Consider the following 24618-nt stretch of genomic DNA (forward strand, 5'->3'; position numbering starts at 1 on the left):
CTACAAAACTATCAACAAAATTACAATCATTAAAAATTAACACTACCGAATTTTTAAGGGATGTAGGAAAGTATCCAATATACTAATTTTTTTTTTTTGAAAAAAATTGATAAAGCTTTTTATACGCATCGAATTTTTCAAAATATCAGTTAAAATATATACCAATTTTTTTTGTATAAATTAGCAGATATTTTACACCTAATAGAAAATTTTACAATCTGTGATTAATAAAAAAAAAATGCTTAATTGCAATTTTGGTCCCTCTGTTATCATTTTTTTTGAGTTTTGGTCCCCCTATTTTAAAATCCGGAATTTTAGTCCCTATGTTTTAGTTTTTTTGAGGATTTTAGTCCTCCTGCAAATTCGAAGACAATTTTAAATGAAAGGATGCTCATATTGATGATGTGTCAGTGCCAGTTCAGCAGTGAAATGTTAAAAAAAACTAATTTATTTAAGATTTATGTTGAACATGTCATTAATGTGAGTTCTATTTCATAAAAAATTGCTTTCGGATTTGCAAGGGAACCAAAATCCTAAAAAAAACTAAAATAAAGGGACTAAAATTCAGGATTTTAAAATAGGTGGAGCAAAACTCAAAAAAAATGATAATAAGGGAACCAAAATTGCAATTAGGCCTAAAAAAAATGAGAGATATTGTTTGTATTATAAAATTACGTGGAGTGTGAGGTATAATGTAAAGGGTGTAAGGTAAAATTTTCAAAATGACTGTATAAAAAAGCCCAAACATTGGTATTCTACATCCTAGAAGGCTCAAACTCAGTTTGACTTATTAAATAGTCTTCGGCCAAAAAAAGGTTATTTTTGTAATTTGATTAAAAACATTAGGGTTTCCTAATAACTATATATTGGACATTTAAAGTCCCGTTCCGGCATCTCTTCATTAAACTCGTTCTGTTTCTTTTGCAATTACAATATTTTGTTTTCTATGATATGTTTGAGATTCAATTTTTTGTTTGTCTAGATGAAGATCCTTGATACAGATCTCAATCTTTAATTATGTCTCACTGAAAGACATAAGCTCTTCTTGTTTCAATTTTGTACCTTATCAATTTTGAATATTGAGATTTGTTATATCTTTTCTTTCTGTTATTAGGATTATGATTTTATGAAAAATGAAAGGCTCTATTTTACGAGTCAACAGCAGGGGCTTTTATGTAATAGCCATCTGACTGCCGCTTAGAGCCAAAATGAAATTACCAGATGAAGATCCTTGAAACTGATTTCAATTGTTTCAAGATACAAAATTCTGGTTAAATTTTGTTAATTATTATGCTATCAATTTTGATTATTTATGCTTTTGGCACTATAGTCAGACACGGGGGCTTGTTGATTAATTTCAAAATAAGCTACCTTTTGCAGGGTGCCTATATGTAATTTGGCTATTCATTCACGATTGGAGGAACCTTATTTTTATGAGTTACCTTCAAATTACAAGTAGCTACATTTTTTATTTTGTTTTATAAATAAATAGATATGCTTGTTGATACAATTTTACCCTAAATCAGATTTTGTTTATTTTAAAATTCAATAATTTTTTTAATAATTAAATATTATTTATTTATTAGGAGTATATGTGTTATTTATAATTTTACGAAATTATTAATGCACTTTTTATAAAATGGGAAAAAAATTGAAACGTTCTTTTATATCTTAAGAATAATATAAAAATAACTTTAAAATTTAATTGGACTCTTAACAAATTCCCAAGAAAATTAAATATAAGAGGGAAATATATATATATATATATATATATATATATATATATATATATATATATATATATATATATATATATATATATATATATATATATATATATATATATATATATTATTAAAAAAATAGTAGTATGTATAAAAATAAAATATAAATTCAATAATTTTATGAAATAAAAAAATAAGACACATATATTTATCTATATTTCTAATTTATATTAAGGTTATTTATTATTTTTATTATTATATTTTAATCTTTTATTACAAAAAATATATTTTCTTATTGCTTTTTTATGTAATAAATCTTATTTTAATTTTTTGTTTTTGACTTTATAATATGTATCTAGTTCAAAACACGGCCACAGATAAATTAATTATAAAAAAATAAATTTATTTGATATTATAAAACACTGTAAATAATAATATCAATTTATATATTAAAGTAATTGATGGAGACAATGCCAAACATTTTCTTTTAACTGTTCTTACATATAAATAAAAATTAGAAAAAAAGATGTATTTTTAGTTCTTTTATTTTAGTGTTTTTAAAGTTTAATTCTTTCATTTTAAAATTTAACTTTAAATAATTTATTAATTAATATTTTTATAAAATAAATTAATAATTTTAATAAACATTTTTTAAATAATTATTAAAAATTAATTTATACAAGTTTTAAAAGAAATATTTTAGGCTTAAGGCCTACAACATTGCAAGTTCTCTCCAACCCACAAATTTATATTAAGTAATATTTCTGTAAAGAAATGCTTTTTCCATTCTATAAAGTGTGTCTCACACTTTTCAAAATTCAAAATTATTTATTGGTGTTCAGAGTTGTATTTTTGGGCGCATCTAAAATTATGCTAAACCTCGTAATTTAGCCACAAATCTCATTTTTGTTAAAATACATTCAAATTTCTGAAATATTCCCTAAACTCATTTAAAGGTATTGGAAGTGTGTTTATTGCACACGAAAAGAGATATTTCATAGATACGTCACCGGAAATCTCCTAAATGCTTTCAAGGAAGCAACATTATTCTAACTTTGACATTTTTTTAGGCCGACTTAGATTTTAGATAATTGTAGGCCATATATTAAAAAAACAGATATATTAATTGATTCAAACATGCTACACATACATTAAAAAAGTCACTCATTAATTAAAGTAAAGTCAAAATGTACAGACCATACATTACTTGTTTCAAAAACATAAAAAATAATACCATCAAACATAAACTACTGTGAAAGTCTAACCCCCGACTTCTCCACCTGTAGTGTAAGGCATTCAGTGCCTCGACTAGGGACTGCCTTACTAAAAAAGTCCCGCCTCTATGCCCGATCTCTCCATATCCACAGTCTCAAGCACCTCATGATCTATATGACCTATTTGGTCTTTCAAGAGCAGCTGGTATCACGATAGGGTGTCACACCTTATAGAACTATGTCATGCAGCCGCCTGCATAATCCCAATGTACATGAGTTGAAACCCTGCGATAGTCCTTTAGTACCGAATGAATCTCGAAATCCTCAAGTATCGCATCAAGATCTCTGCGGAGGACGGTAGGAGGAGCAATTCTTAGGGGGTGTCTCGGAATAACCTACAAATGACACATCACTCATTTGGGCATATACAAATACATCAGACCTAACCCATATGCTAGCCATTTGGAGTATAACAAAATGACATCCAGCTGATGTATTTGGCGTTGACCGTCGTATGGGCAGAAAACATTGTCATTTGCTACATGACAGTCAATATACACCTGGAATGGTTCGATCACCCGATTCCCTTTGAGAAGGGAAAAGGCGGCAGCACATGGCCAATCCTTAGTGTAGTCAGGCACAGGTTTCCACCCAAAGATGTGACGAAAGTGGGAGATGATCCATACCTGACAATGGTTCAGATAAAATATTAATAAAAAGTGTAACAAAAGAGTTATGAAAATATTAATAACAACAAATTATTGTAAGAAACGTGCAATTTCTTATCATCTGCTTTGTCTTTCAATGACAACCCTCGCCCATCTTCGAGTATAAGTAGACCAAACAGGCGGCCCCCAGCTATACTCGTGAATCACCGTCAGGTCGATGAAGTATGCATTTATCTATGTTGCTGGATCCAGGTAAGTTGGCATGCATATCAGTTGGTAAGACAACCATTCCTAACCACACTTATTTTGTAGACGACCTTATGATATTTTTCAAAGCTACTAGGGAAAAATGTCCTCATTAACCATTTCTTTCAAGAATATGGTATAAATTTTGGTCAACACATGTGTCCAACTAAATGCAATATTTATGGTGGAGATACTTCTGGATCTAGGCTGAGACACATTGCATATATGATTGGATTCACAGTGGGATCTACACCATTTAACTATCTTTGAGTTCCTATATTCAAAAGCAAGCCTATAAATCATCACCTTCAGTTCATGGTAGATAGAGTATTGGTCAGCCTAGCTACTTGGAAGGGTCACTTTCTTTCTATGATGGGTAAGGTTTAATTGGTTGAGTCAGTCATACAAGGTATGCTTCTGTATAGTCTTAGGATTTATGAATGACAAATACTTTTTCTTAACAAACTAGATTCTTACATTAGAAATTTTATGTGGACAGGTAGCATAGACAATCTAAAGCTGATTACTACATCTTGGAAGATTATTATCTCACCTTTGTCTAAAGGAGGTCTTGGTCTGATAGATATTAAGGCAATAAACAAAGCTAGTTGTTTATCTCTTTGTTGGAAGTTGTTAACTATCAATAATCAATGGTCTTCTATGCTTATTAGTAGATACTTCAAACACACAAAAATCAATCATGCCTCATATTTCTCCTTCAATATGGCTAGGCATTAAGCATTCCTTTTCCTTCCTAGAGGAACATATTATATGACAAGTTGGTAATGGAAAGAACATGGATTTATTGACTGACAATTATTTGGGATGAAAAATTAGAGATTTACACTTAGTATTGCCAATGGATATTTAATGTATGCAAACTGTTAAGGTTAATTCAACTATTCAAGAGATCAATCGAAACATTCCTTAATACTATTGTTGATAAACCCATTTTAACAGAATATGTAAAATGGTGATCTCTTTTAAAGTAACTTTGATAGAGACACTTTTCATGTGAAATAATTAGTCTATATGTCATCTATTTGTTTGAAGGGGTGCATGTACTCTTCAATTCACGGGTTCATAATTATTAAATGCTTTGACATCAAATGTCGACCTCCCCCGCACCTAGAATCATACAAGTTAATTGGTGTTTTACTAGTCATAATTGGATTAAGTGCAACACATATGAAGTTTCAAGAGGAAACCTAGAATATCAAGTTGTGGTGGCATTTTAGGGATAATTTAGGAACATTCTTGAGAGTTTTTTCGGTTAAGATTGAAGTTTGCACCTCACTTTAAGTTGAATAGCATGGAATCATATTTATTATCGAATATGCTAACAAAAAGAATTGGAGAAATCTTTGACTTCAAACTGACTCAATGCTGGTCATCCGTGCAGTTTCTAATATAAATATTATCCTTTGGCATCTTTAAATTAAATGAATGAATACTTTACACATTATACGCTCCTTTAAATTTAAGATATCTCAGATTTTTAGATAGGACAATACACATATAGATAAATTAGTCAATGCTTATTTTTTATTGATTAAGACATTTAATAAGATTCACATTTTATTTGTATTTTTGAAAAAAAAATTAGAGATAAGTTGAACATATACAAATTTTAGATTTTATATCCTCATACTTTTTGTTTTTCCGTTTTGATTCAATAAATTGTAGAAAATTTCTTTACCCACCTCCCTATGGGGGGTCACCCCCAGCGAAATTCCCAAACTACCCCTGCTTCGGAAATGAACTTCCGAAGCGCTTTTTTTTTAAAAAAAATTTCCTTGATTCGGAAGTTCATCTCCGAAAACACCTCATGGGGGGTGCGTTCGGAGATGAACATCCGAAAACACCTCATGGGGGGTGAATTCGGAAGTTCATTTCCGAATTATGCAGAAACTGTGTTTTTTTTTATGTTTTTTCTTAAACGCAACCGCATTTTAATTAAACGTTACCGGCAAATAAAATAAACAATAGATAGACTGAAAACACTGATATGATAAATAAACAAAAAAAATACTAATATGAAAATATTATATACAAACCGAAATAAATAAAAATAGTGTGCTAAATATACAATCCAAAATCAAAAAATGAATAAACCCCACCACTACTGGGTGTGCCTAACCCGCTCACCCTGGGCCCTCCTCTGCCGCCTGTACCCCGCCGCACGGCCCGCATCAGTGACGATCATCTCCATCACGGCGACTGCCTCTGGTCCGCCCTGATGAATGACACCTCGATGCAACGCGTCCCGCCCAAGCATCTCTATCCGCTGGCAGATCGGAAGGAGATCAATGGCGTGGTCATCCTCCGCCTGCCGGTTCTCCAGGATCTCCTCGTGTGCTGGCCTAGGAGCGCCGGGAATGTCGGGTCTCAAGAGAGGATGGGACACCCGGTAGAACCATGTGACGTACCCCTCCACACTGTGCCAGTCCTGGGTGACCTGCATGCGACGGTACTCCTCTGGTACCACATGATGCTGCCACTCCTCCCATATGGCAGTGAGCTGCACTCTGGTCACTGTGTCGGGAGCAGCCTCGAAGGGTGACCTGGGTATGATCTGCACGAACCCAAACTGCCGCATGCACCGCTCCGGGAGATACCGGACCATGATGCCGGTCCCGCATGCCAACCAGCCTGAATATAGAGCAACCCCGTCGAAGGGGACAACCTGAGCATAGTCGGCGAACGGCCTCCAGGTGACGTCGTCGTGCATCGTGCGGTCCAGGTACAGGCGGTATGGTCCCACCGCATCGTTCCCCCTCTGGAGGTCGTATCTGGCGGCCCTGGGCATGGCGTCAACGTACGCAGGATCGATGTGGAAGCCGTGGATGCGGGAGAAGTAGGAGATGATCCAGCTCTGAAACACAAATACGATAATGTATTAAAAATAAATACGAAACATAAATAAATAAATAAATAAATAAATAAATAAATACGAGAATGTGTTAAAATCAAACGTACCGTAAGCAGAGTGCAGGATCCGACCAGCTGCCTCGTCCTCCAGTTGGAGGCCTCATTCAGCTTCTGGTAGAGATATGCCAGAGTAGCTGCCCCCCAGTTCCACTGGTGAACGGTATCCAGGTCCATGAAATAGCGGAGGTAGGTCACGTCGACGTACCTGGCGCTCTTGTCCACAAAGCATGCAACGCCTACCACATGCATGTACCAGCACCGGAGAGCGCAGCCGCGGTGATACTCTGTGAACAGCTCGTCACCCTCACCCTCAGCCTCGGCAGCCGCGTCCAGGTGGTGCTCAAAATAAGTGCTCAGTATGGTGAACCGGACATGAGGCCCAGATGTCGTGACGCACTCAAAGTGAGCAACCTCGTGCTCCATGCCCAAGTAGAGCGTCATCCACTCAATGGCCTCCACCCTCTGGATCTTGAAGTGGGTCAACAGCGGCCCCCTAATCGGCAGGTGGAGAAGACACTGCACGTCATGCAAGGTGATCGTCATCTCCCCAACCGGCAAGTGGAAAGAGGACGTCTCCTTGTGCCAGCGCTCTACAAATGCCCGTGCATGCCGGTGCTGATGGTGGTGTACCCCGTCATGCAGAGCCCGCTGAGCCCTGAACCTCGCACATGGTCGTTAAACCACTCAGCTGCTGGTTTAAACAGACCGAAAATCTTGCGGGCGTGGTTCACCATTTTCAGCGGCTCTCTCTCCTGTTACAAAAAAAACAAATAAGCGAGAAATAAACGGTAAAATTATAAAAAATGGTGACAAATAAACGGCTAAGTTAAAAAAAATATCTCTCCCTCCCAGATCCGCCGAGCGACGTGATCCTGGTAGTGAATCAGCAGGGAAGTGTCAAAAGGCCCTCCCGGAAAGCTATCCACCTCCTGCTCCTCCTGCTCCTCCTTCTCCCCGACTGGAGGGTCAACATCCGGTATGACCTCCTCCTCCTCATCCTCATCCTCCTCCTCTCGCTGGCGGGAAGAAGATACCCGAGCCAGCCTACTCCTAGAGCCTGAAGCAGATGAACTCTCCACCAAGTCCTGTGGAACGCGGACACGGCGTCCCCGTCCCTGCCCCCGTCTCTGGGTCGACGCCAGCTGCGCCGCCGCCCGCTCGCGTCTAGCCGACGCAGTCTGGGACTCTCTCCCCTGTCTGATGCGTGTTGGCTGGTCTGACATGATCATGTAAATAATCGAAATCGATTAATATGCGAGACAAATGAAAAAACAAAAAAAAATTAACTTCTGGTACAGTTCAGAAGTTCATTTCCGAAAACTGGGATGGAGGTGTTTTCGGAAATGAACTTCCGAAACACCCCCACGCAGAGCTTCTCTGCAACCTCCAATGGCAGACCCAAAAACCTAAACCAAATCCATTTTTTTGCCTACTAAACATCCTAATATCAGTACTAAGCTATCTTAATGTCATTTTTTCAGATTCTAAACACCCTAATATAGTTTAATCAAATAGATCTAAAACTTGAAAAAACAATGATAAACTTACCAATTAGTGTTTAATGATGAGTTTGGTTGAGTTTGGAAGAAGAGTTTGGCTACTTCACACTTGCTTCTGCAGAAATTTCGCCTATGGAAGTGTTTGATGATGATTAGGGTAAATGATTTGGGGGAGGGGGAGAGTTCTGCTTAATCTGCAGAGCGCGTTTTATTTCGGAAGTTCATTTCTGAAATTGTAGTTTCGGAAATGAACTTCCGAAATAAGACATTTTTTTCAAAAAAAAGGCGCTTTCGGAGATGAACTTCCGAAAACACCTTTTTCATGCATTTCGGAAGTTCATTTCCGAAGTCTGGGGTATAATGGGGTTTTCACCAGAGGTGGACTAGAAGATAGGGAGGTGGCCAAAGAATTTCTCTAAATTGTATTCGTTAAAAAAATTCTTATATGATTGACTTGAATTTCAATTAAAATATTCATAAAAAAATTTAATCAATCAACACAATTCAAACTCCACTTTTTTTTTATATATACTTTCTCATCTTTAATTTTTACATACGCTAAGACATTTAGTTTGATACTCAAAATCTTTCTAACCGCCTTAAAATAATAATTTTCCTTTTTTAAACTCCTTTTTTTCATTACTCTTAGATACTCCAACCTTTGTTTGAGCCTCTTTGAACTTCTTCGTTGTATTCATGGCACTCAATCTAATAGAATCAAGAACTCAAATCTTAAAGCCGTTAAAAGACAAATTTAAGAAATAGAATTTAATTACCATAAGTATAAAGAGAATGAAAGAGTTTAACTACCATTATAATAGAAGCATATATAAGAATGAAAATGCTAGATTGCCCTAAAATTTGCATATAGTAAGCCTTCAATGTGAATCATACTGTCTGAATTGTTTGACTTTGGATTTTTTCTATACACTTACTGAAATCCTTATATTATGTCTGTGGTGTCCTTTAAAAGATAAGTACATGATGTTGAAATTAATATTTTAATAATGTGTCTATGCTTCATCAAATAAAGATTAGTTATATAATAATTCAGAAGTATAGTTTTAAAATAGAAAGTCATACACCTTTGGTGTTTGCTTTGGAGTTTGGATGAATATATTCCAAATGTCCCTTAAGACCATTATTGGGATAGCCCAAATGACCAACCAACCATTAAAAAATGTCAATTATTTGATATAAAGACATTAATTAAAGACAATTATTTGCTATATATTAGAATCCTCAATGTCTTAAGGACTTATATTAATTAAAAACAATACTTGTAGAACAAGTAGAATGGGTATCTGCATATCCGTTGCATCTTCAGAGATTCATGGAATCCCTCAAGTTCATGATGAGAATGTCATGATATTTGAAGCAAACAAGGTTCGACATGAGACTAAGAGACTTTGTTCTGTTTACTCTAAACAAGGTACTAAAGGTCTCAACCAAGATGCTGCATCTCTCTACCAGGTTTGTCTCTCAACCATGAATAATTTGCATGATCACGAGGTTTTAACTTGCCGTGATAGTCATGCTATGTTGTGATCTTTGATATTCATAAAAAAGAGTACGATAAAATGCAACTGGCGTTACGTCCATAACATTATATGAGGATAAAAAAAACTTTGATAACATGTCTCAAATTATGATTGCATAGACATAAAAAACTTTTATATCGTGACTCAAGTCGAATATTTTTCTTAAGTTAGGAAATTTCCATAACTCCGTCTCTCTTTTTTTTTTTTCTTTTATCTTTTTCCTCAAAAGGATTATGGGATAGAAGATGGAGCATTTTGTGGTGTTTATGATGGACATGGAAGGAATGGACATATAGTAAGCAAGATAGTAAACAATAGTTTACCATCTCTCATATTGAGCCAAAAGAATGCTATTGAAGAGAATGATACAACAAAAAATGGTGTTAACAACAAACAAAACAAATTTTCAAATAACTTTCTAAAATGGAAAGAAGCTATTCTTGGTGCTTTCGGTGTGATGGATGATAAGGTGAAACAACAAGAGAATCTAGATTGTTCTTGTAGTGGAACCACTGCTGTAGTTGTCATAAGACAGGTTAAATTAACTCTTAAAATTTTGACATTATTTTCATATTTGTTATGAAAAATATGATATAACAAAAACAATCAACAGGGTAATGGTCTTGTCATAGCTAACTTGGGTGACTCAAGAGCAATCTTAGGGACAATTCATGATGATAAACTCAAAGCTATTCAGTTGACTACAGATTTGAAACCTGGATTGCCTTGTAAGACTCTTCTCATAAACTAGCATGCAAAAATAAAATTTATAAAACCTTATGTATTTGTATTTTAATTAAAATGCAGGCGAAGCAAAGAGAATAAGAAGTTGCAACGGTTGCGTGTATGCGTTAAAGGAAGAACCACATGTCCAACGAGTCTGGTTGCCAAACGAGAACTACCCTGGTCTAGCCATGTCTAGAGCTTTTGGAGATTTCATACTAAAAGATCATGGTGTTATTGCCATTCCAGATATTTGGTACCACCCTTTAACATCAAATGACCAGTTTATCGTTCTTGCAAGTGATGGGGTATGTGTTATTATTATTTGCATACAACAGTTTTATTCTTTTTTTCATATGGAATTCTAAAGATGTGCAAGTAAATAATGGTTTTTTTGCTTCTAGGTGTGGGATGTACTAAGTAATGAAGAGGTTGCATCAATTGTGTGGATGGTGGAAAGTGAAGAGGAAGCTGCAAGGGCAGTGGTGGAAGCAGCCACAGCTGCATGGGCTAAGAAGTACCCTTCCTCTAGGGTAGATGATTGCACTGTGGTTTGCCTTTTCCTGCAGAAGAAACCACAAAACTTGGGATATATAGAAAGTGGAAAATTAGGTTAAATGTCACTTCCACTAACCACAATATGTTGTAAAGGTTTTTTTCTGTCAAGTAGCTTAAGGAATTTCACCATTTAAAAGTGAATGGGACTATGGGGGATGTCGTGTCGCGGGTTCGAACCCGTGCCCCACAATCTGATGTCGCTGCACAGCTACCAACTGAGTTGGTTTAACGAGACAATATGTTGTAAAGCTTATTATTAAAAAAAAAAAAACTCTCATGTTATCATATCAAAATTTGAAATGCCAATTATCTGTGTCAAGTAAATATTCTATCTTTTCAACATAAGAGGCTATAATCCTTCTCGACGACGTCTAAATGGATACATACTGCTACATCTGTGAACTTGTTACCACAGAAACAAAAATAAGGCTCAAAAAGAGAGGAAGAAGAATAAAATTTGTAGAAATGAATTAAAAAATTTACTGGGTACATCCATTCAGAGTAAGGTTGCATCATTATCGATACTTGTTCCAAGCAGAAGATCATCATCGTAGGAAACAGGTACCCTTAATCTGTCGTGAACAGGAACGCGCTTCTCTTCAGAACATGGTGCTTTAGGCTGATCTTGCAGTTGCATTGTGCAAGAAGTATTGTTAGAAACATTGACCGGACGCCTGCTAGAAAATGTACATGGCACCCCTTGAGAAGAATCCTCCTTTTGTTGCATAGGTGGCTGACCATGACTTAGCTGCCTGAATTGCTTCTGTATTTTTATAAACAAGACAAGATGAGCAATCACGAAATGAATTAGTTATTGCAAAGCAAATAATTATCTGAATGGCCTTGGTTAATCATTAATCAATGATAAACTATTTTTAAGAGCAACTAAGCATAAACTAACAAATCATAATCTGCAGCAACTGGGCAAAATTTAACCCGCTATTTCAAAAATCAGCAAACATGAAAAGTCATGAACAATTTTCAGTTTTCCGGTATCACTTTTATGTTCACCTGGCTCAGTCAAATATATCAAATCAGGCCCGGCCCCAACCAGGTGCAGGCAGTGCTATTGCACTGGGCCTCATAATCCTGGGGGCCCAATTGTTAATATTATTATTAAACAAAAGAAATTGAAAAAATAGAAAACTAAATGCTACAAGTCTCTCACAATCCCTTTTTCTATTATCTCTCTCTTTTCTTTTCAGTATCAAACAACACAACAACGTTAAAAAAATGCGAGAAAATGAAACACCGTACACCACCGATCCAGTTCATTGACAAAACACCACACCATAATGAAACGCCGCACCTTAGTAAAATAGCGCACCGTAACAAAAAGTCGCACCGTAACGCCGCACCACCGTCCTATTTGGTATGTTCTTTTTCTTTTCTTTATTTCTTTCAATATTCTGGTATTGTAATTTGTAAAACTAAATGGATATTTACAGGATTTTGGTTGCTTTGTTTCATAGCATTTTGGACAAAACTAAATATGATATTTTCTACTGTGATGCAAAACTAAATGGATTTTCATTGTTTGAAAGTTTAATATTTTTGATTTCTTTTCTATTTTGTGCAATAACAGAGAAATTTATTTTTTGCAAAGTTAGATTTTTAATTTTTATTCAAGTTCTGTTCTAAGTTCCTCAAGATTTTTAGGTTAATAGATTGTAGATTAATAAGTTAGTAATTCTTAATTTTCTCTATAATTTTATTAATGTAATTGATTTTTCTTCCTATAATATTTAATTTATTATAGGAACTCAGCGGAATTGATCTATGGAAACGACAGTCTACTAAATTGATCTTAATTTTTAATTGTTAAAAGTTATAAAAATGGAACATTTTTTTAATATTTAGGCCTATTTTTTGAATTAGAACAGGGCCTCCAACTTGATTGGGCCGGCCCTGTATCAAATTGCTGCCAAAAGACTTGTATGCTTAGACTCGTGGTTGTAGAAAACAGTTTTGAAATCACTAACTTAATTTTGTCCATTTATTTCATGTTTGGGTATTGCCAAGTAAAATTGAATTTAGTCATCCGAACCCATTAGACTAGAAGTGAAAAAAGTGGATTTTTGCATTTGATTGATAATTTTATACTAAGTTTTACTTCAAACCTGCTTTTGAGATAATAATTTGCAAACATAAATTGCTTTACTTCAAACTCATTAACAATCAATTTCAAAAATTCAAATTTGCTAACAATCACCCAAACACACACTTAGTCTATCGTGCTATCAATGCATACAAAGAAAGTGTTAGGAAATAAAAAGTAAGGGCCAGTCACACACCTCAAACTCCCTCGTTTTATTCATTATCTCTTTGTAGGCATTTGGTTCTCGATTTTTAATGATGTTCCACAATACACCACCCCCTGTCCTAAATCGCTTGCCATCAGCAGTCTTTTGGCCTCCACAAGACTGGATTGCATCTACCTGTGATTTTAACACTTAATTATATAAACTTGTTGTGTATCAAAGCAAACAGCTTAAAAAAGAACACCAAACATAATTGAACCCAAAGACATGTCAGTTTATCACGAGAATCAAGTCAGTCATAATAATAATATAATCTAGGATACTATCAACATATAATAGAAATAGTATAAAATTTATTACGCATAATGGAATGAAGTAGAAACGGGGAACTAGATATCCAATATGTTTATAGGACAAAATGTTATAGATTTACACCAACAAAACTTCACTGCTTGATCAGCAAGTGCAAAAATTCTAAAGAGTGACATAGTATATTAGGGTTATTCCTTGTGAACGAAATATTAGATTTCAACCAACAATCTTCAGTTTGACTCTCCTACATATATTAGGGTTATCCTGCTTAAGCTAAATGCTGGTCATCCATCCCAATCATAAAGATAATGTTTGATGATGTCTAGCATGTTTTTTACACTAAAATCTTAACTTTGCCCCCATGAACTGATCCTTTAACTTTTCCCTGCTCAGCAATTTAGAAACCGGAAAAAGAATGCTATGTTGTCATGAAAGAAAGGTTCTGGGAAAAGTGAAACAAAATTCAGATGATAATCAAAATAATAATATGATATGTTTAGAGATTCAATTTTGGCTGATTTCGTTAGTTACTCTGTTTATGAGAAACATTTGCACAATAATTAAATAATGAAGTTCTTCGTCAGCTAGGAACATCAAAGTTCAAACAGAGGATTGGAAGGAGAAAACTAGCTTCTGATAAATATGTGCAAGGTTGGGGACATAACACATCAGAAACTAAAAATGGTCGAATGTGGCTCTGGGAGATGAAGTGAAAGATTAGAGAGCCAGTGGCAAGTCAAGATTATAAAATCCCCAAAATATCTGTTGAATAATAGGGATTTAGATGCATAAGAAAAAGAGAAAACAAAGTGAGCAATTATATTGGTATTGAGTCATTGATGTGAAGGATGTGTTAAAATGTAATGTGATATAGTGCATCATAGAAGACAAAATTATAACTCTTATTTATACTACTAGTATAGTACTAAACTAATAATCCTAATTTACAAGGAACCAAATCATATCTTAAGACATAATCAAGATATTATGATATTTTTTCATATTTCTAACAATTCTTGTCGAGCTGAAGCTCGCTGAACTTTAAGCACCTTGCAAATAAAGTCTTATAAACAGGAAAAAAGAACAACATGTACTCCACAAAACATGATTGCAAACACATGAGGTATGTTAAATATATTGAAGAGAAGCATTGCAGGAAAGACAACTCAGCAAGAAGATTTGAATGAATATCAGCTTGAAGAGATGGTTGGAACAGTGCATAACAAAGGAAGAAAAGACTCAACTAGAATGTCAGTTGCTGGAAATTTCAGAGCAAGCAAATTGTACATAGCAGTGATTAAAATTTCTCTAAAATCCGCATAATATTCATAACAATGTTTGGAAGCTTTAAACCACTGGGGGTGGGGGGAACCAAAAAATAAATGGAAACTCAGGTTGTATCAGTCAAAGGGAGCAAGGAGCATGTGTGAGGATGGTTCGTCCTAAAACCAACGGAAAAGCTGATCCGGAGGTGGATTGATTAACTGATCCAAAGGAGGCTTCTGAAAAATCGGCAACGGAGAGGGATTGATGAACTGATCCAAAGACTTTTGAAACAGACTATGCATGCACCTAGGTTGTTAATCTCAGATAGCGGCGCGTAGCGCCAGACCTCCCAAATGCTATAGCGGCATAGCGGATAGCGGGATGACCGCTATTGTGAGCTTTTAAAAATCAAGGTAAATACTTAATATGAAAACATAAATACTAAAATAGGTTCCAACAACATACATAAATACTAAAAATAGGTTCCAACAACATTCATAATGACTTGAAAACAAAAGTTGCAACATACATAAACCAAAAGTTGCAACATACATAAACTAAACATAATGACTCAAATTAGGAATGTACTCAAAATGTCCAAATCAAATTCTAAACGTAAACAAAATGACTAAATCACATCCGCCTCATCTTCACTTCTAAGTTCCACCATATTAATATCATCTTGGAAGCGTGAGAAGGATAAGGAGAAGTTCTAGGAAGAAAAAAATGGAACGTGAATTGAAACTAGGGCAGAATGGAATGGCTGCTGTTTTTCAGTGAAGAGAGAATATTTATGACCTAATGCTCACTTTTAGCTTTTATAGTAGTTAAATAAAAGGGAAAAATACAAATCTTCCCTTAAAAAAATTCAAAGTTACAGTTCTGACCCTATCTTCACAATAGCGGTCTGAAAAGCGCTACAAAACTGCTATTGCGCCGCTATTCCACCGCTACGGCACATGAAATTGCGGCCGCTATTTCTGCTATTTCAGATAGCGGTTAACAGCCCAATAGCGTCGCGGCGAGGGCCTCTACCGCTATGCTACACCGCTATAGCGCCGCTATAGCGCGCTATTGACAACCTAGGCATGCACGCACCCACTTCGATGGTTAAGCATGTGAGACCAATTATTATGCCATGACAATAGCAGCTTGATGGTGAAAGAATGATGAAATAATCCAAACAAAATAGTTCCATATTTTAGAGTACAGTGACGCATGAGTTACAAAGGAAGGTAATGCTGATATGTTGTTGAAATAATAGGGACTAAGACAATGGTGGAACTGGAAAGGAGAGAACAAAACTATGAATAATTTTATTGATAGTACAGTGAAACATATTACAATAAGATGCGATATGATGTATTCCAAAATAGAAATCACCGTCCCTTGTCTATACTCCTATAATCCTATTAAATTAGACTGCATTCCTATTAATAAGTAAACAAATAGAATGAAATACTCTACATATTTTTCATATGATAGAGTCAAGATGTTGTAAAATAATTTTCATATATTTTAACAGTATCCACACAACAGAACAGAACCATCTATTGAAAAAGCTAACTACATTTGTATTTTGTAAGCTTAGAACTAGGGTTGAGGAAACCGAGGAGAGGTTGAAATGGCTAGATTAAGACACTAAAAAAATAACATAATTCTAATTTCTAGTAACTGTGCTTTGTGCAGAGAAATATTCACAGTGAGAACACCATTAAATATCAATCCCTCTTAGCAACAAAAATCTCCATACAAATTATAATTAAAAGAACACATAATTCAGAATTATGAAATTAGTGTAAGAAGAAGGAGAACAGAAATAAAAACAACCTAGAAATTAAAGATAATTCATTAATTCTAACTGTGCATGGGGCAGGGAACCATACACAGGGCAATCACCTTGAACTTACACCACAAAATATCAAGCATTCTAAGCATTGAAGCTTCCAAAAATTTAAAAGAACACATAGGACCCATAATTATGAAATCAATGCAAGAAGGAGTTCCAAGATGAAAAATCAATATTGCAGGAATAAAAGAGTTCCAAATTCCAATACCTCTTTGACGAGATCGCTCAGTGCAGAAATCCCGAGGCAACCTACAGCTGTGTATACCATATATAACTTTTTTTCTTTCAATCGCCGGCATGTCTCTTTCACAAACCTGAAAATAACACATAATTCGCAAGAAGTTCATCAAATGTTTATTTATGTGATGTCAATAGAGGAAAAAACTAGCTAGCAGAAATGGAACCGAGAAATTCAAAGCCTTTAAAGTAATCAATAACTTCACCAAAGAATTACAAAATATCCTGAACTGAGATAGAATGCCAAATAAGCTCATTTAACCATCATACACACACGCGCGGGAGAAGTGTTATCAATGGCGGTAGCCGGATTACAGCGACCAGCCAAAAATCTTCCATATAAACATGGCATTGTATCATGTGGCAAATATAATATACGTTGCAGCCTATGTCGGCCGGCGCAAGATCTAACAAGCTGACAGAAATTTGAGCATACTCGGCTAACAAGGAAGCGCCGACACTTGAAACAAATCATAATGTTCATTTACCTTCTCAAATTTTAACAAATACACAAAGGAATACCTCGTTAGGTAAAAAAAGATAATATCATTTTGATAGTTCACGACACTGACAATGACAAATCATCACCGGTAATAATTTGAAAAAATGAATAAATTAAATGTAATCACAAATGGCGGTGTCTTTTTGGACACCGACACTAACATGTAGACACTTTTTTCAAAGGTGTCGGTGCTATAGAACTCACAATATCTTGAACTTCTAAGCTATCAATTTCTGTTATGATTGATAATGCATTTTTTTAAACTAATTTCACATATTATAACTATATATTGGCGTCACGATCAAGTTTTCTAAATCGTAAAGCGAGTCTTATGCTACTTCATAGCATCAAAACAGTGTTAATTAACTCAGAATCAATAATATAATACACTCAGAATTAGGTATAACATAAACAATTAAATAAAAATACAACAAAATTGAGAAAAATGGTGAAAATTATAAAGAACGTGAACCTGTCAATGTTGATAGAATCCGAACCTAAACCCTTTTTCTTTCTCTTGTTAGCTTTACGTCTGCGATTCCGATTGAGAGATTTTGGTTTTTGATTGTTATTACAATCTGTTTCGTTAACGAGATTATGATCTTTTGCTACGACGCCGTTTTGATGATGGTCTACCAATTCCCCTTCTTCAACATCAAGAAACTCACCTTCTTCAACGTCAAGCATCTCAATGTCATCCAAGTTATTGTCATCTTCGTAGAGAGCGTCTAGAATGTTCTCGCCATTACCCTCTTCCATCTTCAAACTCCAATGCTTTTGAAACTGTAGTAGCATTCTCTACTTATAGAGAAACATTTCATAATAAACTTTAGTTTTTTTTTTTTTTTTGTTTTTTTTAAATGTTATAGAAGATTAAATTAAAAGTCAAATTTTAGTAAAAAATATGATTAATTGACCGTGTAAAAAAAAGATTTTACACTGTCGGTGCATATCATTAAATTCATAAAATAAGGCTTAAATTACAAAAAATAAAGGTGATTAAGCAAGTTGTTGATGTGGCTTTATTTTATTTTAAATTTTAATTGATAAATTAGATGGCGACGAGGATTATGTAGTTTGAGGGTATTAAAAGGAATGACCAAATTCAAAAGAAAGTGTTATTTCTAAACCATCTTCCTTTTTTCATTCCAGCGTTAACTTTTTCTTTCCTCAATTTCAGGATATTAAAGCATGTTTAACTCCTTTGTTGGAAACTCAATCTCTTTTCAAATATCATAATGTGGTTATAATAGATCAATAAGGATGTTCATGTCTAATTCCAATGAAAATCCTAATAGGTGATATTGGAATATGCATATTCTGAGGTAAGTTTGACTTCGACTTGCTCATTCTTCATTGCACATCTGATTATGGTAATTTTCATTGTTCAAATTTGTAGGCAATGAACAGTTGTAAGCTCTTCATATGGAATGATGAATTTGAGGGTCATCCTCTATATGTTCGTAACATATCAAGTGAACTCGAAATCCCAATTGCTTGCAATTGCTCCGAAATTACGAAGAACTTAATGAGGATTACGAAAGACTCTGAGTGTAGGAAATATAAGGAGATGAAGATAAAGTTGGACATTGAAAGGAACAAAGCCAAGTTGTTTATGATTTCGTTGATTTTCTCTTGGATATTGTTCTTTGCATACTTAAAAATTTGTACTTGATGTTTGTAAAATGGTTCTGAATGTAATAATTGGAGCTTGGATCTTTTTGTGTTTCGTCTTTGTAAGTTTGTGAGTTTATGACTTTTCGTTCTCGTAATGGTAAATTAATGAATGAAGTTTGAGATTTTGCAAGAATTATAGAACTGTTATATACTTAATGCACAAATTGCATTCAAAGGTGTCTACTAAATGGATGCGATGTGTTTGAATGTGATAATTTAATGTTAGTATGTAATTGGTTTTTGTCCATGTAAGTTTGAGTTTATTTTTATTTTTCGTCCATGTACCTTAATGAATTAAGATAACAAGAATTACAAAACTTGTATAAGTAGAAAGGTACAAATTGAACCTGTCTAACATAACCAAAATGGGTATAAACCAAAAGGCATTGTATCCAAAACTGTATCAAAATACATAACCGAGAGGTCTTAAATTATATAACAAAAAAATTTCAAAATGCGTTTAAAGTTGTCCCAAATTACATAACATAAACATATAATCCCAAATACAACACTAAGATGTTTCATGTCTACAAAGTCATAGGTTGTGTTGGACCTCTTCCTTCTCCCTTAAGGTTCTTGCATTTTATAACCCTTGTTATATCGCTTCTCTTTACATTCATGTTCAATTTCCTTGAAACTTTTGCTTTCATTTTCTGCATAACAAATGACACAATATATCAGAGAGAATCTTATAAATAATATATTTAAACATATGTGTAGCAAGTTGCAGAAATTGAATTGGTTTAAGAATTCCAAGAGTTCCTACTACTATGGAAACAACTACCTGAGGCACTTCATGCTCAACAAGTGCAGACAAAATATGATCTGGTACAAAAAAGAGATATTAAAATTATGGGTGGCAAGACAGGTCGCCCGCCGCCCGCCGCCCGCTCCGCCTTAAGCCTACCAAAAAACGAGCGGAGCGGACATGCCCGCCAAGTGAAATGGGCATAAAAATCATGCCCGCCCCGCCAAGATGGCGGGTTGGCGGGCGGTGGGCTTGCCCGCCTATTTTTATTTTTATTTTTTTCATTTTGTTAATAGATTAATAAATTTTTTTCACCTTTTAATTAAATTTTTTACTTATTTTTTAAAACAATTTTTTATAAAAGCAACTTTTTAACAAATTTTACTTAAAAAAATATTACATATATTTACAAAATAAATATATAAAATAAACCATCAAGAATTGAAATTACTAGAATTAACTAAAAAAGAGGGAATTTTGGAGGATGTGAGGGCTTTGGCGGGCGGCGGGCATCGGCAGGGCGGGCTATGGCGGGCGACGAGTTTTGGCGGGGCGGGCTTTGGCAAACAGCGGGCCTAAAATCCCAACCCAACCCGCCATTTAATGACGGGTGTGCGGGTCGTCCCGGGCCACGACCCGTTTTGCCACCCCTAATTAAAATCACGTGCAACAGTAGGAACAGGTGGAAATGGAGTAGTAAGAACAGAATCAGATGTTACATCGTTCACATTTGGTTGAGGTTGTGTTGCCTCGAATGTTGCAATAAGATATGCAGCAAGAATTTCAAACTCTGGATAAATTGTTGGACTTGAGAATTCACGCACAAGAGGGGGTGAATTGTAGGGGTGGAAAAACGGGTCCGGCCAATTGGGCATGCCCGTTTTGCCCACACTTTAGTGCGGGGTGGACCAAGGTTTTAGGGCGTCATCCTCTAATGTGTCCGTCCTGCCCCACCCCGTTTTTTACGCGGGCTTTTGTGAGCATGTGCATTTACATAAATTTTGTGTTTTTAGACTTAAAAGGTGCAGTGTCCGCAGGCTTTCCCCGCCCCGTCCTCACTTTTTTGCGGGGCGGGGTTAGGTCTTAGGCTCGTATCTTCAACTATGTCTGACCCGTCCCGCCTCATTTTTTGCGGGGCGGATCTAAACAGGACGGGCATGCCCGATTGCCACCCCTAGTGAATTATATGGTTTAAAAAAACATGGTTTTGAATTTTTTTTAGATTAAATCAGAGTTTGAAAATATTTTTTTAAAAACCTAAGCAGCAGAGAATAAATAATAAAGTGCAAAAGTAAAAGGTTAAAAGTAAAACGGGACACCAAGAATTATAGAAGTTCATTCAACTATGATAATACAAGATGGAAAATATGATTGTTTGCGTCTTCTCCAAAAGTTGTTGAGACTGAAGGGACCAACTTATTTGTAATTGACCCTACACACCTATCACCTTAAAATTTTAGGTAGATAAGTGGTGTGTCTCTCATAAAGTGTGTCCCAAATTAAAAAATACTCCCTAATCCCTCGTGTTGCCTCCAACAATTTTTTGGTCAAAAATTATTGTGGAAACATAATTATACATTTGTAAGATTTTAATCTTGAATGAACTTAAACACTTTGACAGTTATGTTGAAGAACGACATGGATGGAACTATTCATCCTATTACGAGGACAAGTGCCTCGTTAATAATGTTTCATCCATTCTCAAATAATATATTAGCATATTAAGACTTCCATGTAAGTAGGGGTGTGTATGGTTAGTTATTTTCAAAAATCAAACCATAACCATTTTAAAACCATTTAAATGGTTTGAATCTATAACCATAACCACATTTTAATCAAAATTGGTTATAAAACCGGTTATAAATTTGGTTATGATTATATAACTGATTTTTCAAAAAAATCCAGTTTTAAAAATTATTTTTTTGGAAATATTTTTTTTCAAAAAAAAATATATTTTTTTTTGAGAATTAAAATATTTGGATTTGGATATTAACCGGATTATAACCAAATCCAAAATAATTTAACTGGTTAATAACCATTTAATTATATCCGGATTATATGAATGGATAACCAAACCATTAATAACTAAACCGGTTAATAATCATTGAACTATATTCAGATATTTAAAAATAGTTTAGGTTTGATTATGAATTTGGGCATCACAACCGGATATTTTGCACATCCTACATGTAATTGTCATGTTCTTTGTAAGTTTTTCCTTTAAAAATGTAATTGCCATACAACAATCCATAATTACTAAAGAATGCCATAATTTTTTATATTATATTATTAGGACAATCCGCTGATATGAAACATAAGTATTTTAAATTTTTTTATCATTGAGAATTATAAAAGCATTATTAATTAGAAGGTAGAATTGAAAAAAAAATATTAAAAATTAAAGGGGTTAAATATGTTTTTGGTTCTTATAAATTTTTTAAATTTTATTTTTAGTCCTTTAAAAATATATTTTAATCCTTACAAAAATTTTATGCATGCAATTTTAGTCTTTGTTATTTTCTAAAATTTTGAAAATTGTTTTATTATCCTTTAACTTTTAAATTTTTAAATATTTTTTTTATACATATTTAAAATATTGTAAAATATTTATTTACCAAAATTTAAAATTTTTTAAAATGAAAAAAATTAAATATGAATTTTTTAAATTAAAAAAATGATTAAAGTAATGAAAATCTCAACCTAGATTCAAATTTTAAATTTTTTTTTAAAGAACTTTTTATAACGTTCTAAAAATATCTGCAAAATAATCATTCAAAAATACACATTGATTCAATAAAAAAATTAAAACTACTTATATAATAATTTTGTAGATACCAAAATTTTGTCAGAACCAAAACTTGCATAACCTAAATATTATTTTGAGATAATTCTATTTTACAAATCAGTCGCTCATTGTAAAATGGAAACTCCAAAATGAAATATTATCCAAACTTTGTTGGCAGACTAAATAGATATTTTCTTCTCTGAAACAAAAACATGTGCAACAACCACACCTTTTTTCTGATGCGACAACTAACCACATATTATAGTTGGTGTGAGTGTGATTTTTATTTGTTAACATTAATACTTAATGTCTAGGCATGCAATCAAACTTGCGTAACGAGGTAGTATTTGTGTTGTGTTGTGTTTGTGTATACACAATAGTCATCATGCATCTCTTAATTATTGTCTTTGACTAGACATGTATATCATCTGAATAACCTATTTATTTATGGGCTAAAAACAAAAACATTCATAGAACCAAAATCAAAAATATCTGCGTGTAGGTGTAAATTTGATTAAGTGATTAGAAACCAATAATTGAAAGAAAGCATATGCGTGTGATTTGAAGATGAAACATATAAGACTATTTTCAATAAAACGTTTAAAATTTAATTACATTAGAAAAGGTTTTAAAAAACTTGTTTTCTCTCTTTCTCGTAAGCTCGTGCTACCTTCACTTTACTAATCATTTATTTCTCAGCAATTTGTTCATTTGTAAGAAAGTGGCGCAGTCAGAATTACGAATAAGCACTAAATCTATAATTAAATACAAGTTTGTAAATGACATCTTAACATTTGTTAAACTCGTGACCAGATTCTCTATCTAAAAAGTATAATAGTCTTTCTGACATAGGACGTCAAACTTGCACCAATCCTGTCGAATCTTTCACACACGCGATTTCTTCTTTGATACGTGCAGCCAGTCGTTCTACATCAGTCTCTTTCAGGTCACTTTGAACGTGTCATGCTTGTGTGGCTGCAGTTTGCTGTAAGTACTAACTAGAAGCCCCTCCTTACGCAAAAACATCATCACATCGTCTCCCACATTGAAAACTTTAAGTTTCCTGCATTTATCTCGCATAGGAGGCAAATCGTTTGGTATTTCATCTGCAGTCAACTCCTTGAAATCCTCTAGGATCCTTAACACTTCTTCTAAAATTTTGTTTTCTCCTTTACAACACTCATCAGTCCCTTAATCACCATTGGACAAAAAAAATTAATTTCCTTAATAGTCTCATCAAGCTCATTTTCTCTCTCGGATTCTGATCAAAGTGCAAAACAGGAACCATAACAATTTTATGTGTGTCCTATGTAAACATCATCACGTTATCCTGTCCTCAATAAACGATACGTCATTTGTTTCAAAATGAATGTCATTTTCACTTTTCAATATAAATTATTGTTATTTTTTCAATTGTGTCTTTTGATTACTACTCTGTAAACTACTTTCAATACAATTATAAGGTTAATTTAGTAAAAGTGTAATATCTTATGACAACATTACTACATTTCTTAACTTGTGTGTAAACATCTTAAACGACATGCATTTTAAAACGGAGGGAGTATCATTATCAAATTGCTAAGACCTACCAAGTAAAATATGACAAACATCCATAGCAAGAACATCACAAAGCACATCTTCTCTGTAGTGCTTTTTGATAGAGATAACAACTCTGCAGGTTAGTGTTACTCGAACTTGGGAGTCCTTGCTTACCCAGCCGAGGGTGTATGGCTTCTCATGGGGTTCCGTGAACAACATCAAATAATCTAACAATTTACGTGACACAATATTCTCCGCATTTCCACTATCCACAATCAGATTATACACCTTGTTCTTGACAGAACAATGTGTTTTAAACAAACTCTTGCACTTTCCTT

The 24618-nt window shown here is 34.2% G+C and overlaps 3 protein-coding genes across 3 annotated transcripts; 1 reads left to right on the forward strand and 2 right to left on the reverse strand.

The window, feature by feature from the left end:
- Positions 1–5915: 5915 nt before the first annotated feature.
- Positions 5916–6979, reverse strand: LOC131600568 (protein MAINTENANCE OF MERISTEMS-like). Its single transcript, XM_058872712.1, has 2 exons — positions 6832–6979; positions 5916–6727 (listed from the first exon to the last, which is right to left on the reverse strand). Exons 1-2 carry the CDS (start codon positions 6955–6957, stop codon positions 5975–5977), a joined length of 879 nt encoding a protein of 292 aa, XP_058728695.1. The 5' UTR covers positions 6958–6979; the 3' UTR covers positions 5916–5974.
- Positions 6980–9532: 2553 nt separating this feature from the next.
- Positions 9533–11196, forward strand: LOC131596420 (probable protein phosphatase 2C 72). The gene is made up of 5 exons (XM_058869065.1): positions 9533–9755; positions 10053–10358; positions 10437–10551; positions 10631–10854; positions 10951–11196. Exons 1-5 carry the CDS (start codon positions 9579–9581, stop codon positions 11161–11163), a joined length of 1035 nt encoding a protein of 344 aa, XP_058725048.1. The 5' UTR covers positions 9533–9578; the 3' UTR covers positions 11164–11196.
- A 404-nt stretch (positions 11197–11600) lies between these two features.
- On the reverse strand, positions 11601–18345 carry LOC131596421 (uncharacterized). Its single transcript, XM_058869066.1, has 4 exons — positions 18004–18345; positions 17001–17106; positions 13399–13542; positions 11601–11867 (listed from the first exon to the last, which is right to left on the reverse strand). Exons 1-4 carry the CDS (start codon positions 18324–18326, stop codon positions 11601–11603), a joined length of 840 nt encoding a protein of 279 aa, XP_058725049.1. The 5' UTR covers positions 18327–18345.
- Positions 18346–24618: the final 6273 nt, after the last annotated feature.

Source organism: Vicia villosa, linkage group LG4, assembly GCF_029867415.1.
Source record: "Vicia villosa cultivar HV-30 ecotype Madison, WI linkage group LG4, Vvil1.0, whole genome shotgun sequence".
Classification (NCBI taxonomy): Eukaryota; Viridiplantae; Streptophyta; class Magnoliopsida; order Fabales; family Fabaceae; genus Vicia; species Vicia villosa.